The sequence below is a fragment of the Hyaena hyaena genome, unplaced genomic scaffold, assembly GCF_003009895.1.
Source record: "Hyaena hyaena isolate Hyena2069 unplaced genomic scaffold, ASM300989v1 scaffold_974, whole genome shotgun sequence".
Taxonomy (NCBI): domain Eukaryota; kingdom Metazoa; phylum Chordata; class Mammalia; order Carnivora; family Hyaenidae; genus Hyaena; species Hyaena hyaena.
The window spans coordinates 197416-217973 of record NW_024081605.1 but is presented as its reverse complement, the minus strand read 5'-3'; the positions used below and the strand labels follow the sequence as shown (position 1 = coordinate 217973).

The 20558-nt window shown below is 36.9% G+C and overlaps 1 protein-coding gene across 1 annotated transcript in view; it reads right to left on the bottom strand.

Moving 5' to 3' along the window:
* Positions 1–5042: 5042 nt before the first annotated feature.
* The window catches only part of LRRC4C (leucine rich repeat containing 4C), a 165110-nt gene continuing 149594 nt past the window's right edge, over positions 5043–20558 (bottom strand). The window contains exon 6 of the mRNA XM_039221265.1: positions 5043–8031. Within this exon, the coding sequence (XP_039077196.1) occupies positions 6067–7989 (1923 nt within the window). The 5' untranslated portion in view covers positions 7990–8031 and the 3' untranslated portion in view covers positions 5043–6066. The remainder of the gene's footprint in view (positions 8032–20558) is intronic.

The window sequence follows — 20558 nt, the reverse complement described above, 5'->3', positions numbered from 1 at the left end:
AGATATGTATTGAAAAAGAAAAATGTGGGGGTACCCGGGTAGCTCAGTAGGTTGAACATGGAACTTCAGCCAAGATTATGATCTCACAGTGTGTGGGTTTGAGCCCCGCATTGGGCTTTGCACTGACAACATGGGGCCTGCTTGGGATTCTCTGTCTCCCTTTCTCTCCCTCTCCTGCTTGTGCTCTCTCTCTCTCTTTCTCAAAAATAAGTAAACCTTAACATAAAGAAAAACAAAAATGCAGCTGAGCACATAAAAATTGTCATTAATTTTTTAAGAGTGACTTGTTTGCAAGACTTGAAAAAATTTCAGGTGAGAATACATAACTACCTGACATTGTTAATGTCAGATTTAACTAAAGTTCATTCTTTAACAGTCAATTTATGTTGAGAAATATCTTAACAATTCTGAGTTAGTCTGTTTGAGGGATGCTGGAAAGAGAAACTTTATTACTTCTCTCTTCATTTTGTAAAACTTTAGATTTTTTAAAATTAAAAAAAATAATGTTTATTTATTTTAAGATATAGATACAGAGAGTGAGCAGGGGAAAGACAGAGAGAGAGGGAGACATAGGATCTGAAACAGGCTCCAGGCTCCGAGCTGTCAGCACAGAGCCCAGCACGGGGCTTGAACCCACGAACCATGAGATCATGACATGAGCCGAAGTCAGACGCTTAACTGACCAAGTCACCTAGGCCCCCCAGTAAAACTTTATTTTTTTAAAAATAGAACTAGCCATAGGACTGGGAACTCTGAGGCATTTTACACATTTTGTTAAGTTTTCTTCATTATGATTCCATCACTAAAGAAACTTATGATCTCTCTAGTATTACAAATTATTTGATTCAAAATTTTATAGTAGCTTTCATTAAAAAAAAAGTACATACCATAAAATATATCACAATTCCTCTTGTGTCTGAGCTGGGTTGAGGTGTCACTTATTTCTCCTAGAGAACTATACATGTTACAAACTAGCAACTGTGCTTAAATAGAAATTAAGTTCCACTATATTTTTACCTCTTTAAGGTGGAACTAAGGGCTGAGAAGTAAGGAGATTTACTAATTGTCACTCAGAAGCCTTACTGATATATGGCCACAATAAATGCTAGGGGTTCCCATAATGGATTTTCATTAGTATATCCTGGGGCTGAGCTAGGTGGATATTCTGCCAAATTCTCAGGCTTACAGGACATAAATCAGGAGGGATTCCACGGCCACCACAAAGACCAGTCCCTCTCCTTCAAGCAACACAGAAGATTCCCTTTCATCTGGGCTAAAAGCCACTATTTCTGCCACTGGATAAAGACAAGATTGAGGTGGTTCAGACAAATTCAGATTCAGCAATTTAGCATCTAATAGATAATAAAGTACAGTTTTTATAATCTGGAAAGTGAAATTAAATTACTGGGCCAAATATTGAAAGCCAAGGCTTTATGGTCTGCAGTTTCGTAGATCCTTACTTTCTGTATTTTGTGCAGTGAACACATGAGTATCTTTGTTTACTGTGCATGACAAAATTCACAAAACAGAGGATCTTCCAATGTCATGTGCTTTCATTAAAATAGCTGAATCGATTGTCTTGTTGCAATGCCCCCCATCCTTTTTCTTTTTATTTATCTTGGGCAAAAGCAAAATGAACACTGGTTTCACTTACTGCTGCTAAACACTTGTTATATAATTTAATTATATAATTTTATACATAATTTGGATACATTTCTTAAATAACGCTAAGGAAGGCTGAAGTCTCTGAACTTTTCTGGCAGCACTTGAAAACACAAAAGGACATGAACTGATTTGTGCTGTAAGAATGCTTCGCTCAGCATCTAAATTTGGATCTTAATTGATAGTGCACTGTCATTCATTCTGGATTTCTTTTTTCTCTCATGGAGCCAGATGTATCTTATTTTGTATCCTGATAGAGCATGGAAAGACAATGGTGTCACAGCTGGTTTCTACCTAATACAGATTTTCTTGGAATTTATATTTCTCCTTATGGCAGAAGAAAAAGAATAGAAAACTTTTGATTTTTTAAAGGCAATTTTTAAACCCATTTTTATCTAAAGTACCTTTTGTCCAGGGGCGCCTGACTGGCTCAGTAAGAAGAGCATGTGACTCTTAACCTCCAGTTTGCAAGTTAAAGCCCCACACTAGGTGTAGGTTTTACTTAAAAATAAAATCTTAAACAATAAATGAATAAAATAGTGTATCTTTTGTATAGAAATCACATGTTAATCTAATATAAAGATATATGTTTACTGTGGAGGGAGATGTTTTTATGAACAATTTGGCTCTGTGTTAATATATTTTATGAGAAAACAACAAATGGTTTCCTAGAAGAGTAACCCGCATTGTTGTGTCTGAAATTTAATGCTATCATTATCTGCAATATCCTTATTAAAACTAGTAAGTTGAACACCAAATCAACAATTGAACACATTATTTTAAAATTACATTGTTTCAGAGCACCGCACTGTACTAAACACTCACTCATTTGACTCTTCTATTTCTAAGCATCCTGAAGATTATTCCAAAAGGATAAAGGATTTAGCTGTTGTTGATGTTTTACCATCTTTAAATATTTATCTTGGAAATGTTGAGTAATCTGGAACCATCCATTTATTTTTTTATGTTTTAGTAACTCCTGTCCTAGAATACGTCTTTCTTTCTTTTCCTTCTCCCATGTAAATAACTCTTCTATTGTCTAGTAATTTTCCAACAATCTATATTCAGAATTTCAAAGTGTGCAGTCTCAAATATCTTGATTTTTACCCTGATTTTAAGGGCTCAGAGCAATCATAGACTAGCAACATTTTCCTCCTCAAACAAACACTGATCAATGTTCTAAGATCAAATGACCTATTTCAATCTTGGGAAGAGATGATATTTGATTACAGAATATTCAGAATTTGAGGGGACAATTAATAAAGCCATATCAGGGCCAGTGTGCATGAGCTATACCAAATTCTTCTATTTTGTCACTTGGAATGTATCTGGACAGATTCAGAAGAATTTAGGTAATTGATGTAATAACTAGGTATATAGGATTCCTGAGTAGAAAATTTTGCAGATTCTTCTTTCTAAAACATTTTTAATGTTTCCCTGAAGCAAACTGAATACCTTAAGTAGGAAAAGTATATATGTACACACACACACACACACACACACACACACACACACACACACACATTATCATCAGGTTGCCTTAACCTGGTTAATTGTAAATGACATATTTTTGGTGCACATGAGTATTTAAGAATACTGTCACTTGGTTGCCTTTGGATAGAATACAAAGAGCAACTGGCATAGAATTGTGTTTTGCTACAAGGATATACCAGATGTTTAAATAGTCATAAGAACTTTCTTCAGGACCAAGAAGTCCACAGTGTGTAGATGGTCTCTAATACATAAAGCCAAGTACATTATGCAGAGCAAATGCAGACACTGCTAATCATAAACTTCTAGATACATACAGCTAGGTAATGCATTGAGAGCATTCTATCCTTCAACCCCCAAACCTGCAATGAGGACCTTTGGTCAGATTTACTGTGAAAGTCAAGTTTGGCTTAACCAGTCTTTCATCAATATATTTTTTTCTAGAATGTATTTATTAGAGCAACTATAATCTCCTATAGGACCAAAAGGTATGCTTTCTTACCTAACTTTTTTTGAGTTAACCTTTTGTTCTATTTAGTAGAATTTATCTACTGGTTCAGCCAACCCTCACAGCCAAGGGGAATTGCGTGCAAGGACTAACTCTGTAAGAATTATCAGCTCAGAGTGAATGAAGGTTCAGAGTTAGCAAAGAGAGAGCTCAGTGAACACAAATCAAATAGAAAAGGCAAGACTGTTTTCCCTCTTGGCTTATACCACTCTTCTTTGTACTAACACTCACTGGATATTCCTTGGTGGGTTGTTCGTTTGCTTTGTGATCTGCAGCTTGGGAATATATTAAATACATTCTATATGGAGCAGCTTGGCCAGTGACAACCAACATGTGTTTTCCCTTTTCTTGGGTCTTCTCCACAATAAAAGTAAAATGTGAATTGTGTTCCTGACAAAGGGAGGGATAATTCAAGGGAGGAAAAAGCTACAAGAGAATTGGTGATCAGAAAATAGAAGTAAAACCCTTGTGTGGTCTTATTCATTTGCTTCCTCTTCATTCCAGTTCTCTGACCTACTTTGCCAGTAATGATTTATTTTCCACACCAGAAGATCACAAAACCCTGGTGTGAGGTCCAGTCTGCAAATAACCATAAGTATACAAGCTCCTCATCCATTAGGAGATGAAGTTTTCTCTCAGTTGGGCATCATTTACATCACCAATGAGGTGGCACATTTCAAGGGCTAGTAAAAAGAGGTGTCTATCTTCATTTTGTTTCACATTAGATGCAGACAGAAGTCATACACATACTATGTTAAAAATCAGGAGAGTGCCAAGGTACCAATAACCAGCAAGTTCCTTTTTTACTTGAAAGCTAGTGTATGTTCTCATACCTAACATTTCTCCAGTCCCTTAAAGTACCTTTAGTGAATTACCACTGTATTAGCATTGCTATCTCTTGGTGTGCACACATCCATCATGGCAAATCCAGACCCACACATCTTTACAGCTCTGCAATCTGCATTTGAAAGAAGAGAGTCAGCTCTTTCAGAAGGATGGAAGAAACCATAAATCAATGAGGTTTCTGTCATAACAGTAACCCAATATTTTGAATGGGCTTGCAATTCACAGCCTTCCACCTAACAGTGAAATTGGAGCTGGCCCTCAATAATAAGCTGAAGTTTCTTTAATAATATTTCATACAGATCATGGGTGATTTAAGGACAAGAAGCAGGTCTTGTCCATTGTGTACCCACAGCACAATGATCAGTGTTTAAAACATAGAAGGTCATATAATTATTGTGCAATTGAATGGAATTTGCTGATACTCAGCACCAAAAATTATTTTTCAATTTGGGCAATTTATAATACCTTTACATTCTCTTGTTATACTTCATCTAGCTAGCCAGTAGAATTTTACTTAGGAGACAGTGAATAAATTATACTGAAACTTTTCTTCCAAGTGGAATTGAATTTACTTCACAAAATCATTATTTTTTAATCTGAGCATTCTACAAAGGGTGATCCTAATGTGAAGGGAAAAAAAAATACTACAGCATCCCTGAATATAGATCCAACACTCAAGTCAGCTAATGAAATAGGACCCCATAGAGATTGATGCTGTGACTGAAGAATACAATAATTTTTTTCTTTCTTAGAAAGTAGAAAATCTAATTACCTTCAAGTTTCTCACATTTGAGCCATACTACAAATGAGTTGTGTCCAGGTACAGAAAAACCAACAATATTTTATTTATAACCTTATTTTTTAGTTTTTGAACTACAAATTCTGGTTCTAGAGTTGTTTAAAAGATCATGGGTTTTATAGATGCTCATATGTAAATTAATCTGTTGTTTGCTTACTTTTTTTCGCTTTTTTCTTTTTTTTCTTTTTTTTTTTTTTCCTTTTTTTGCTTTGCCATTGAATGGTTCTCTTCATAAATACAGAACAGGTCATTACATGAAAAATATAAGATCTTGCATTTTTTATCTCGTTCTCTCTTAAAAATCTATTTCTAATATTGCATTCCCCATTGGACTACTTGATAAGGGCATGAGGGAAAAAAAAAGAAAGGGAGAAAAAATGAAAGAAAGACAAAATAGACAGGATCTCACCACTAGAATTCACCATAAAAATCTCAAAGTGTAACAGAATTCTTACAAAATTTCCTAGGCCAGTTCTTTAGGGACTTGAGATGTCCTGTGAAAAATATGGCAACTGGGGAAGGCAGGGATGAAATGTGGGAAAATAGTAAATAAGTGCAGCAAAAACAGGTTCTGAGGAATACACATAATTTTGTCTGCTTTAGATCACAATAGAATTTTTAATAAATAAATTTCTTTTCTTTTTTGTTTTTTTTTTGTAAAGACACTTTTTTGAAACAGTAGATTTAGCCCAGTCATTTGTGTCATTTTTAATAAACTGTCTTTTTTTTATTGTTTGTTTTCTGTAACTCTGTAAATGTTTTAGATTTGAGTCTCTTGTACATTGTCTTTAGAGTTCATTCGGATCAATAACGGTTCATGCACTGAACTGTGTATTGAATTTATTGTGTTAACTGTTGTTGTGTGGTTGAAAGGAGATTTGTAAGAGTTATAGTGGTTTAGGTGCTCATGCTCGATAGCAGGCATGGGCAGGTGGCTTTCCATGGGTGTGTCTCCTGTAATCTCATCATCGACATTAATGATTTCAACAGTCCTTGTAGGGGCATGATGGTTTTGCCGATGATGCTGCTTCCTCATCTTGTAGAAAATGACCAGCATCACTGCAGCCATGAGTGTAATGGCCACAAAACAGCCAATGATGATTTTGGTGGTCTTCATGACCTCATCAATTCCTGGGATCCCACTGTTTATATCGGTCACTGGGATGGTGAATGTTTTTTCTGTTGACCTTGTGCTCTGTGGCGTGAGAGAGGTGGTCACATTGGTGGTCTCCCAGTCGATCACTGGAGTGGGGCCCACGTTGTTATCTGTGGTCCGTGCCTCATCCTGAGAAGGTTCCATAGTCTCTACTGTGACGGTTGAAAAGTAAGAGAAGGGAGTAGTGGTTGCTGCAGTAACATTCAGGGTGGCTGAAGCAGTGGTATTTCCAACAGAATTACTCACCATACACGTGTACATGCCCGTATCTTGCACGGTTACATTCGTGAAATTTAATGTGCCATCACTGAGCACAGCTATCCTCACTTTGTATGCCCCATGTGTCATGACCGTTCCATTTGGAGTAATCCAAGATACAGAGGTCAGAGACGTGGAGGCCCGACATTTCAGCTCAGCTGCCATGCCCTCAGTGACATTGAGGTCTGCTGGGGGCTCCACAATCACAGGAGCATAGCATGTGAAATAATTCTGGTCAAGCTCCCCGATGTACCTCCCTTTCAGATTGGGAGGGGTGTTACACCGAGCACAACAAGCTGTGTTGGAGGGGGCCATGTCTTTTATCCACCAGCTGAGCCAAAGTATGTCACAGTTACAGTTCCAAGGGTTGTGATGTAAGTGTATCCGCTCTAGATGATGCAAGGGTGTGAAGAGGTCATGAGGCAATAATGTTAGATTGTTGTGTGCCAGGTTTATCTCCACTAGTGACTGAAGGTTATCAAAGGCATTCCGTTCAATCACTTGAATCTGGGACTGTATCATCCACAGTTTTTGAAGGTGCATCAGTCCCTGGAAAGAGCCAGGCCTGATGGCTGACAAATGATTCCCAGAAAGATCCAGCTCATCTAGTTTTATGAGAGGCGTAAGGTTAGGGATTTCACGGAGGTTGCACATGGCAAGGTTCAAATACCTCAAGTTGGACAGACCTTCAAAGGCACCTTCTGAGATATATGAAAGCCTTTTCAATTCCCCTAAGTCTAGTCGGCGCAAAGAAGGGATTCTGTTAAAAGCATAAGAAGGAATGCTTTCAATGGGGTTGTTTCTCAACCAGAGTTCCTTCAGTTTAGACAAATATACAAAAGCTCCATTTGGGATGGTGGTAAGACGATTGTCAAAGAGTTCCAGAGTATTGAGGTTTGCCAGACCATTGAAGGCCCCAATCTCAATTGTTCTAATATGATTCCTACTCAGTTGTAGGATTTCCAGGTGCCTCAAGTGCTTGAAGCTATTCACTTTGATGATCTGGATTTGGTTCTCATGGAGGTTCAGCAGTCGAGTGTTGGTGGAGATGCCATCTGGAACCTCACGTAGGTTTTTCCGGACGCAAATCACCTTGCTGAACTGGTTGCTGCAGGAGCAGACAGAAGGGCAGGTTTGAGCCCGCACCAGACCAGCCACCACAAGAAGTTGAAGAGCCAGCAGCACCACAAGCAGGGGGTCGAATAGGGCCCTGTTAAACCTAGGACCTATCATTATCTGCTGTGGATGTAAGGTCATCTTGTTCAACATTCATAATTTATCTTGTGTTGGTCCTTCTGGAGTTCAAATAGTCTGCAATATAAGAGAAAAAAAGTATTAGCTCTCCTCCAAATGCCTTTCTGGAACAATGTCAGTGATGCAGTGTATCAGCTAAAGCCATCATTTCTCACACTAAGGAAACAACAAATCTAACATCCCTTATTGAGTGATGCAGTTCATGTTTATACAGAAAATGTTTCTGTACTGCAAATTAGTCATCATCCACAGCGCATATCCATCAGATATGCAATCACAGAGAGATGGAAGCATGAGCTGAAACATCTTACTATAGTGTTTACCAACCAAATATGATTTGAATGCATATATGAGATGTACCCCAACAACAGGCTCAATGTCCAAACCGGATTTGACAAGTTCAGAAAACAGGATTTGGGGCTAAACCCAACAAACTAAAAGCTCCCTTGCAAAATTAGTAATAGTTGGATTTTACTGAAGGCTACTTTATCTGCCAGGCATCATGGGATATAGACTTACCAACCTATCCAGGAATGGCTACAGAATTTTCAGGGCCCTGCACAAAATGAAACTGGGAGATGGCTTGTTCAAAATTATGAAGAATTTCAAATCCATAACAATAGAGCATTAACCAAGCATGGGCCCCTTTTCAATTGCATCGATTGTGTTTCCTGATCTTTTCTTGTCCTCACAACACTCCTCTGAAGGAGAAATTTAATCATAGGGAAAGTAACATGCATGAAGTCATAAGGTTAGTAAGTACAGAACCAGGGCTCACACACTCATCTGACTGGTCCAAGAGCATATGATTTCAAATGCTCCATGCAAGAGTTTCTGGGAGAATGACGGCAAGGCAAAATAGTTTTTCCCAACGAATTTCTTTAAAATATTGTTTTTTGGGGGGTGACCTCATCTATAAACCCTGGCAACTTGACTTACAATACCTGTGAAGATATAATGAAACAGTGGCATGCACAAACATACATAAACTTTTGAAGATTCTCATGAACTGAAACTCATTATAAGATAGCTAACTTCTACCTATAGACAGACATAAGACAAATTAAGTCATTTCCATAATATATAATTTTTAGGTACAGAGAATACCTGAATATAAAAGAAGTACTATTTATCTTGGGTCCCTACTCCTACTGATTTTAAGTAGATTTGTGGGAAGGGAAATAAAATAACTCACTTTCTGCATTTTTCCCAGCACAATGAGGTATTTTAAAGGATCTTGGGCTACCCATTGTTTGTCCCACTCAGCTGGCTTATTATGAACTGGGACCCGTGTAATGACTTCTTCCAAATCTCTCATCTCAATTTAATAAATAGAGTCTCTTCTATAAATTCTTGGAAATAAATGAAAAAGGCAATGGGGGATCACTACGTTCCAATTCAAAAAGGCACTAGTTTAGTACTTATTATGAGTCATCTTGGACAAGTTACTTGTCTTCTTTTTATGACTTGCAAAATAGGAATAACAGTATCACATATTTCTTGGTGGTGTTGTGAGGGTAAAATTAGTTAATGTAGATAAAGGGCTTAGAATAGTGCTTATCACATTGTAAAAGCTCAGTAATGTTAGATTTTATTATTATTATTGTTATCATTATTATGATTACTATTTTTGTTGTTGCTCTTACACAGACATGTTGTCGAGTACTGGGTATATAAAGATGAAGAATATAATCCTTACGCCTGAGGTAAATATAATTCAAAACATGAGACAGATAGGCAAACAAATGAAGTACAATAATATATGTTCATTGGTATGAGACCAGGCCACACCGGCACAAGGGCACTGATATCAGCTCAGCTCAATTTGTGCTAGTAAATCAGAGGATTTTCAAAGAAGAGGATCATCTGATCTAGGTTTTATAGAAGTTGAAGTTAAAAAAAAATAAAGCATTTTAGGCAAGGACCAACTTGAGCCAAGATAAGGACACATAAAAGATGCTAGTACATCCAGGGAACAGTAAAAAAAGTTCCCTGAGGCAGGAGAATGGAGGGCCTGGGAAAGAGACTTACTTCTTTCTTCAGGGCTGTTGCAACTCTTGATTGACCTTTCACACAATCTAGCACTATGATCATTAGCCCCTGGGTCTGTTTTCCCCACTAGCCTATGAACACCATGAAGACAGAGGCTGTGTCTGATGGTTTTTTTCAGCCCACTGCCAACTCAGTACCTGGCACACTGTAGGCACTAAATAATGGCTGTTGCAAATGTGCAGAAACAGTTAATATATCATTACAACTATTTGTGTATGTGTTGCAATCAGGACCAGTATGTTAACCATGCCTTTCTATTTTGTATATTTTCTGATGTTTTGATATCCAGGGCTTTGCTGTTTCAGAGAGACTTCTCCAAGGGCTAGGCAATTTGGGAAAGATAGTAAAGAACTTTCCTGAAAGCATGCCTTTCATATTCAAACCAATCAACCTGAAGCCTATGCCCCAAACTACCTCCTTATTCAGGATCTCCCAGCGCTCTTATACTTGGACCACTCTCCCTCTGCCCTGATGAATCCAGCACTAGAATCAGGCACCTAGGGACAGCCTCTACACCCCAGAATCCACTAAAATTATTCATACTAGCCAAATGCAACCTGCTTCCCCTGCCTTCTCTCAAAAACCAACCCATGAAAAAGGCTCTTGCTCAGATTTTCACTTGTTCCTTCTACCCTCTGGTGACCCTGTTGCTTACTTGTGTGGCCCCTCTGTGGCTTGGCTTGCTGCCTCCTCTTTGGAACTATAAATAAAAAATATATCCCTTCAATGACAATTGTCTCCTGATTTGTTTGTCCCATCATATCAAAATAATAATCAAATCTACATTTTAAAACAACTAATTACTAAATAGCAGGGCCCTGCTCACCTTATTAATTTTGTTGAGGCATTTAAAGGTCTATTCTATTGTCCCATTTATACTGTGGCAATAATGTGTTTGATACGCTTCTCACCCTGAGTTAGATTAGGAGTTATTTTTTATTGTAAATTTAAACATGACCTTCAAGACCCCTGTAGATTTCCATTTAAATAGAACCCTACATAAATTTCCAGTGATCATGACCTCTGAAAATGTTTTATTAACATTATTTGATGTAGTTTTATACACTCTACTCTCTCCAACATGCACTTTTTAAGTTAATTGGGCATTAAAAACAGCATATAAAATATCTGATACATTAACTGGTGGTTTTTTTTTCTTAATTTTGTTTATTTTATTTATTTTGAGAGAGACAGAGACAGCAGAGAAGGGGAGGAGAAAAAAGAGAGAAAGAGAATCTCAAGCAGGGTCCGCACTGTCCGTGCAGAGCCCAACTTTGGAGTTGAATCCATGAACCATGAGACCATGACCTGAGCCAAAACCAAGAATCAGACACTTAACTGACTGAGCCACCCAGGTGTCCCTAACTGGTGTTTTCAGGTTGGGGTCCCAGGGTCCTGCTCCTCTATTTCATCTCCCACCTCTCACCCTATGACTCTTAGAATCCTAGGGACTCTGGCAACGTAGGTTGAAATAACTTATTGACTAGAAATAGTACAGAAGTGAAGATGGGAAGTCCTTTGCTTAAGATAAGCCATTTGTTACCCTTATTTCTTTAAACTAAGAAATAGCAAAAAGGCATCCATGTCCTGTAATCAAGGGAGAAGACTTAAGAGACTTCCTAAATTTAAATGTCTTCTTAAACTTCCAGGACTCAACAATTGGGAAAGTTATTTCAAGTCTCTTAATTCACTTTCCCCATCTGTAAAAGGGGGACACCACTGTTATCTACTCAAAAGGCTTTTGTTGGTACTCACATAATATATGGATATAAATACAGATACAGATATAGATATAGGTAGAGATATATAGATATATATGTAAAGTTAACAGCTCATAATAAGCAATATATCATAAATATTTAAAACATACTGAAAATAAAAATAAAATGATGGGACACTCAGTTTCTTTTTCTTATATAAGAATAACATATATCTTATTAAAAGTTATGGTAAGGATCAACTGCAATGATGGAAGTATGCTTTCATTTGCAAATACAATGCGTTTCTCTTAATTGTAGAGTATGTCTCTCCTTTTTCAATCCCCAGGCTGTATTTTCTATTTCTTGCTTACTTCAAGTTCTTTTTGCTATAGCTATTAATGAGATTTCCTATAAATTAGTCATAAGTAACGATTTATGAATTATAGCTGGTTCAAAGCTAATTTATAACCCATAGAAAATAACGCTTGGTACATGCACTGAATCAAATAAACTGCTATCAACAAAAGCTTTTCTATTTTAAAATCTAAATTATGTTACTTTACATTAAAAGCCATGTTTCAACATCTCTTTCATAAGATGTTTTTATCCCATCAAAAAGAAATCAATTTAAAAGAACATGCTATCCATTACAATGTCCTCTGACAGCATTTATTTACAAATTGATCTGTTTGGGTTTGGAATTCAATGATAATACTTTTAGCCTTGTCCCAGAGGATATTCTGACTTTGTCAACAGACCTTTCTTCTTTCCCTACCCATGCTTCAGTGCACTGGGACACAGGGGGTGCTTTAGTCAGCACAGTATCATTGCTCAGTTAGCATAAACTGTGTTTACATTTTTGAACTAGTTTGGAAACCAGGAGAAAGAAAGTTGAATATAAAGGTTAGCCACAACCAACCTTCACCTGCAGGCCACACACTCACAGCCATGTGTATCTTTAACAACCCTCCTCCCCCAAATACTGAGAACCAAAACCACTTACCCCACACTCAGCCTGGACACTGAGACCTCCAAACCATATCTTCCTACTGACATAAACATGACTTTGCTCTTCCATTTTCTTTATTAGCATCTCTATCTTTTTTGGGAGGGACTCTACTGTCCAAGCAAATGGTTTCGTTGTCCCTCTAGGAACCTCTCAAAGATCCATCAGTTCTATCATGGAAACCATTTAGTAGCAGAGTGTACTCTAAGATTCTTTGAATTTCTTGCCTCTGCCACTATTTTCACCAATCCTGGATTGCTGTACCATAATTCTTACTCAGTCCTAATCATCTTCCCACACTGAAAATTCTTCTTGAATCAGACTTTCATTTCTCCATAAATTCTGATCTAATTTTCACCACTCTACTCAAAGATATTCCCAAACCCTTGGAAGACAGCTATCTCCCTTAACATAGGAAGCAATAAACTCACTCTGTCTTTTCAATAGGTTGTGTTGGTAATATTTGGGGAGTCAGCTTTTTTTATACCACTAAAGATAGATTATTCATTTAACTGTGCTTGAACCTCTCTCTCTCTTCAGATTTGTTGCCTACCCAACATCCTAATCCTTTACTCTAGAAAATTTTGTTCAGGAAACTTCAGTCCCATTTTAGAAAAATCATAAGACTATATTATCTGTTTTGGGAGACACTGACCCAGGACTGGGAGGTAAAGAGAATTTGATTTAAGCTAGGCCTAGACAAACTTTCTGTAAAGAGCCAGAGAGTAAATATTTTAGGCTTGGCAGGCCATATGGTTTCCTCTTGTAACTCCTCTCTGCCATTATAGCCTGAAAATAGGTATAGAGAAAGGTAAATGAATGGAAATGGGCGTGTTCCGATTAAACTCTTAATGAGCACTGAAATTTGAATTTTCACATATCTCAAAATATTATTCTTAACACTTATTCTAACTATGTAAAAAAAAAATTCTTATCTCCCAGGGCTAACTTTTGGACTATAGTTTATGTAAATAAATATTGGTTGTACCATCTCTGTTGCCAGAGACTGGATAGGTCTGGACATATGACACAATTTGGCTAATGAGATATAAGATGAAGTCAGCTGAGGGGGTTGTGGGAATTTATTTTCTCCCACTAATAAAAAGAAATATATGGGGAAGAAATAGTTCTTTATTCTGTTTCTGGATATTGTTGTGAGTACATGATGCCTAGAGTTGCTGAAGCCATCTTGTGGCCAAGAAAGGAGGAAGCCTGAGAATAAAGATGTTATGCCAAGGAAGGAAAATGGAAAGAGGGGAAGAATTTATATTCTTGAAATCTTTGATGGGCAGCTTAACTAATGAATCCTGTTACTATCTTTCTTCTATATTTTCTTATTATATAAAATAATTAGTTTCTCATAGTATGAACGGTTAACTTTTTTTTTCTGATTCCTTACAGCCAAACCTAGCTTGATACTTAGATATTCATTCTCCTTTCTCCCTCTCCCCTTGCTTCTCTCTCTCTCTCCTTTTTTCTCTTGATATCTCCCCTTTCTGAAACCAATAGCAAAGCGAAAACAAGTGAAAAATTCTGATTTCTTATAATTAATTCATTCATTATAAATCTGAGACCTACCAAAAGAAACAAAGTAAGCTGAGGTAACAAGATTTGCTTATTAGAAAAGAAGTGAGGCTTATCCCTATCATGCTAAGAAGGGTTTTTCTACTACAGTCATTTCTCTGGATAACGCTAAAATTTATTATTATTATTTTTAATTAATTAATTTATTTTGAGAGAGCGAGGAGGGAAGAGGCAGAGAGAGAGAGAATCCTAAGCAGGCTCTGTGGTATTAGAGCAGAGCCCAATATGGAGCTGGAGCCCACAAGCTGTGAGATCATGACCTGAGCCAAAACCAAGAGTCAGATGCTTAACTGACTGAGCCAGCCAGGTGCCCCCAGATAACTCTAAATTTTAAAGAGTGCTAGAATACACTGGAGAAGGAAAAAAAAACCTTAAGTAACATCATTGTCAAAAGTAGCTATATCTCCAAGTCAAAATTATTTTACAAAGATTTTCTAATATAGTTCATTTTTTCCCCACTTGAAAACCAACTCTGTAAATCTGTTGAGTTTTCTCTACTCTTTATACAGGAGCATGTGGCTCTGCAGATTTTTGGGGAGAAGAACATTTTTGTAACTATGCCTTGGGCTGACCCTCTAGGCAAATGTAATGTAAATAATACAACATTTAAATGGCTCTAACCCAGGGACTCAACTTGTCAGGTCAACAGGAGATTCTTTGGTTGAACACACTGACCTGGCAATGTTTCTAGGGAATTGTAAGAAATAAAGATTGAAGAAGAAGAAGATGATGATGATGATGATACCTTAGTCTACATTGTCATTTTTCTAGAATACTTATCTGGCTTATAGTAAAAGAATACATATGTTTGGTGTTTAGAGGTGACAGCATGACAAAATTATTAGATGAGAAGAAACAGAGTATTTTATTTAAAAAAGCAGAGCAAAAAAAAAAAAACAAAAAAACAAAACCTTGTTGGTCAACATGTTACTATCGTTTGGACAGTATAATCAGGATTATCAGAATGAAATTGGCCAGGTCTTCTAGAACGTTATAATCTTGTTGGAGCTATAATACAAAGGTATACATACATATAAAAAATGAAAAGTGTACATCTATGTATTTTAAGTATTAACACAAATCAACAAATTCAGCATTTAAATGCCATAAAGCATTGTCAGAAATCACATATAATCAGAGACGGTTTTAAGAAGAGGATTTGTAATTTTATGTAGGTCTTTAAGGGGACATAAACTTGCATGGAAGCAGTATGGTGGTGGAAGAGATAAGAGATTACTTGTAGAAACAGAGTAGGAGCATGAAATGAAAGGAAACTGACTTAGTAGAAGGAGAGGACTTATGCTGCAGACAAGCCTGGCAGAAGTTTGGATTCACTTCAATAAAGAGATTTAGGAAGAAACTGTCATGCCCTTATGTGGGAAAGGGTTTGATGAGAGATAAGAGAGCACTCTTTCAGAATGATCTGTCCTTGTGTGTAAAAGAAATTGGAGACAAGAATAGTTGATGGAAAAGTCCTATGACTTTAATAATCGACATTCCTAGCATTACTTTAAAACTGAATGAAACTGATCTTCAATCTTCAATCTGATGATCTGACTACTGAGATATGTACAGGTTGAAATTAGTCAGCCCTAGTTGAAATCCATAAAGTATGAAATATCAATGAGGGCAAAATTAGCTTCTGTATGTGGTCACCTTAAAAAATATCAGTGTATGCAGAAAACAGGATATCATTTTGGAAACTCTGATGTGCACAAGAGAGAGGCATCTCTGATCTCCAGTGCTGCTCATGTCTACTCTGTAAATTGTACACAAAGGACTACTAAATACACGTTCAATTGTGGTTCCCTAATGACATATTACACTTTTCAACTTGAAACAATGCTGGAGCACAGAAAGACCCAGCAATTTATTCTAGCAAAACCTAGAGGAACAAAAAACAGATAGAGAATGAAACGAGGGGGTTTGGAAGGTTGGCTTAGTACTACTGACTATTTAATTTATGGCAAACTGGCTCCTCTGAGTTGCACCATTCTGAGTGAGAGTGATGGTAATAACATTACTAAATACACATTGAGAAGATTACATGAATTAAATGCCATAGCATATACTAAAAACAAATCCCCAAAACTACCCCTCAGTTCCAAAAATGCCACTGCCACACACCCAGTTGCTCAATGCAAAAATGTAAGAATCTTCCTTGACTTTTTAAAAAAGTATTTATATCCCACAAAACACTATTCATCTGACTCTACTACTAAAATACAACTGGATCCATCTACTTTTCCTCCTTGCGCTTCTCTAGGTCAAAGCATCTCCATTTCTAAAGTGGGCCACTAAAATACCATCCTACCAGTTTCTCTGTTTTTGCAATCGCCTTACTACAATGATTGCTCCAGACAGCATTTAAAGTGAATTTTTAAAATTCCTCAGTTAAAATGCTGCTATTAGCCCGGTATCATTTTAAAGCAAAATTTAAAAGTGTTTTGGTCCCCAAATCATGTTCTTCTGATACCTGCCTGCATCTCATACCTTTCAACTTTTCTGCATCCCCTTTCTCTCTTCCATTGTTCCTCAAATGCTCCAATCTGTTCCTCCCTCAGGACCTTTGCAGTAGGGTCCCCACTGCCTGGAAAACATGTCCTTTGTTTTTTGCATGGTTGGTTTTCCTTGTCCTTTAGAACATCCCCAAGTTTTCCTTCTCAGAAGTCGTTTCTTTATCACCAGCCTAGAGAAGCGCCTCCATCAAAGTCAATCACCTCACCATATTTACTTCCATTATAATACTTCTCATTGATATTTTTCTCATATACTTAGATGTTTATCTTCTTACTGCTTGTCTCATCTGAGTGGAATGTTAAGTTCCATGGAACAGAGACTTCTCTGTCCTACTCAGTAGTTTCCACTTGGAATAATGTACATCAAGTATTTGTTAAGTGTATGAATGAATGAAGAAATGAATGAACTGGTGTTGAAGCACACAGAAGCAGTGTGTAGATAGTTCAGGCTATAGCTTCATTGAGAATCTAAATGATGTCACATTCACTAATTGACCCCTAAATGATCCCTAGCATATAGTAGAACCCAAATCACATAGTAGGAATTTCATTAATTTCTGAAATGAAGCCTATCTCATTTTCAATGATTTTCAAAGAAGTCCTTCCTACAAAGAAAAGCTAGGGAGCACAACGCAATATAAAACTTATTGCATTGTTTTCTTACTCTCTTTTTTTATGTTTGTTTGTTTGTTTGTTTGCAGGGGAAGTCTTCCTTATTTCTTTCTTTATCTATTATTGTCAAAAGCAGCCCTGTTTAAGTTTGGCCAAACAATGCCCTCTGCTGTATGTGCCTAAAATAACATGATGGCCTTGAAAATTCTAATGTAGATAATGATTTGCTTCTTCACATAGCACATAGCACCTACTCGTACTTCAAAAGTAGGGACATTTGACTCATTTTCCAGGTCACTCCATTGTATGAGACCACTTAGAGAAGAGAATAGGAATTTGAATGCAGAAAGTCAAGTAATCTTCAAATCCCCTTTAAAATGGAAGAGCTTCTTGATCACCACATTTCTGCTTCTAGAACTCATTTGAATCATTAATTAGAAAATCCATGGGTGAAAAAGATCTCCTAATTTTTCTGTCACAATCCTTCGAATTCCTTTGGATTCTAAAGATAGAATAGGCAAGGGATTAGGGTAGGCGGTCACAACTCCAACTTTGTCTTAGCTACAAAAAGTCAAATCTACTTCATGTTAGAAAAGCAGAACCAGAAATACACAGCCAATGACTTGGCAAGACTAAAAATAAAATTAATTTGCTTTTTCCTGCTTGTGTAGCCTCACATGATGCAAGAGAGATAAACATACCTGGCATGAAGTTTCTGGCTGTTTATGAATCCTTTTGATCATATTCACTTTTTGACATTTATTATTTATGAAGAAATGAAATATAGATGGCTGACTTGTTTCTCAAATTAAAGGGTGGGATTTGAGGTGTTCAGGGATATGTTTGTATTTTTATGATAGATGTTTGCTCTGTTGGTTTTGTGAAATGCATAACCAAAGAAAAAAGCTTAAAACCTCAAGCTCCATATACTGCTCGATATTTCATTCTTCAGGAAATGAAATCAGACTGTTCCAATGATCAGAAACGTACCTGCTTATAACAATGCCTGTGTTCTCCATTGCACTAATATTTTTAAGTCCGGAGCCTACCAATGCACGACAACTTCACTTCTTTCCTTTTCCTTTTAGTTCTTTCTCTTTTCTTAGGTTCAGGGGTCAAGAAATGATTAATGTAGGGGCGCCTGGGTGGCTTAGTCGGTTAAGCGTCCGACTTTCGCTTAGGTCATGATCTCGCTGTTCGTGGGTTCGAGCCCCGCGTCGGGCTCTGTGCTGACTGCCAGCTCAGAGCCTAGAGCCTGTTTCAGAGTCTGCGTTTCCCTCTCTCTCTCTGACCCTCCCCTGCTCACGCTGTCTCTCTCTCTCTCCTAGAAATAAATAAAAATATTAAAAAAAAAAAAAAGAAATGATTAATGTATACATGGACCAAAATTAGCCTTTTCCTTTCATACTTTTGCTGGGGGAGATCTACACAGTAACACTTTATAGATTTAGTGTAACAAGCCACAAGAACCTCCGCAACTGCAGTTCCGGAAAACATAACCCACCCATAGCTCCCATTTGGTTAGAGAATAAAACCTAAATCCCTTACTGCCTCTACCCACTAGATGCCAGTAGCACCCCCAGTTGTGATGATCGAGTGTCTCCAGACATTGCCAAATGTTCCCTGGAGGGCAAATTTGCCCTCTTGAAAACTACTGCCTTAGTGTGACACGTAAGACACTCCATGATGCTGCGCCATACTGCTTTCCTAGTCTTACCTCCTACTGTTCTCCATAATACAGTCTAGGCTGCAGTCTGTTTCTGATTCTAAAAATATGCCTCCTACTTTTCCTCTTCAGAGACTTTCTCCTGTTTTTCCCATGGCCAGGAATGTCCTACTCCGGGTTTTCTTTCAAAATTGTACCCAATTGCAGAGCCAATTTTGCAATGACCATTTCTATTTGACCTTCATTGGTCTTACCAGTCGGTAGTAATCCATCTTTCCAGAAGTGTCTGTAATGCTAAGATGATGACATTTATCAAATCTGTGTTTGAATCTAAATGTTTTGGTATGTATTCAACCTATTTATCATAAACTTCTTAAAGGCAGGAACTGGATGATGTCTAGGCCTGCAGAAATATTTGTTGAACTGCATTACTGAATGTAGCCCACATTTTAATTCATAGTCAGGAGCCAGGATGATAAGCTAATTTTATAACAACAAATAACATATCGAGGTCCACTGATAAGACCTGTATGAGGACCAAAATATAAATAAATAAACAAATAAATAAATAAAATGGTATACAATTTAGTATATAAATGATAAGAGGGGGAGGGTTTTAATAATTGCTTCTTGTCCCCCCATACACATAAAAATGTCAAAGTAAATTAACATTGTGAAAAAAAGATTACCCTAAATCAGCCTGTAAATGGGTGATTGAAAACAACAGACTTGGTAAATATTTCTCTTTAACAGCAATAAGCTGTAATCTAAATATTATATCCAGAGTACATGCCACAGTGTTTATACTATCTCTCTCTCTCTACCGACCCACCTACCTATCTATAGATGTATGTTAAATGAAAGAAGGAAAGATGGAGCAAAAAACAGAAAGAATGAAAGAAAGAACAAAAGAAAGTGAAAGAAACTCAAGAAAAGGTTGGTACTTATCAATTACTTAGATAGCTAAATGAAGGGTAATGGAATATAGAGATTTAAAAAAAATCAGAGATAAAAATGTGTGTAGTATCCATCTGTGAAACTGCCTAGAGGTTGGATACTCTGATTTATATACTCTATTATTGTGAAGATACATGAGTTAATATATAAAGAAAGATTTAGAAGAGTTCCTGATACACAGCCAATACTGTATGAACATTTGTTGTTGTATTATTGTTATTGTTATTTGTCTCATCCTGGTGACAGCTGAAGTCCAATTATGGAGAATGATTGATACATCAGGCAATTATAATCTGATGCTAAAGCAATTTGAATTATACAATTAAGTTTTTTAAGTTTGATTTCTCATCAACCACCTTATTTAATTATAATGGTTTTCCATGAAAATGCATAGTTCAATCCAAGAGTTCCTAAGAAGCTGACAAATGGATTTCAAACCATTATGAATCTGTTTAAATTATATGCAAATTTTTGTATAAATGTGGAAA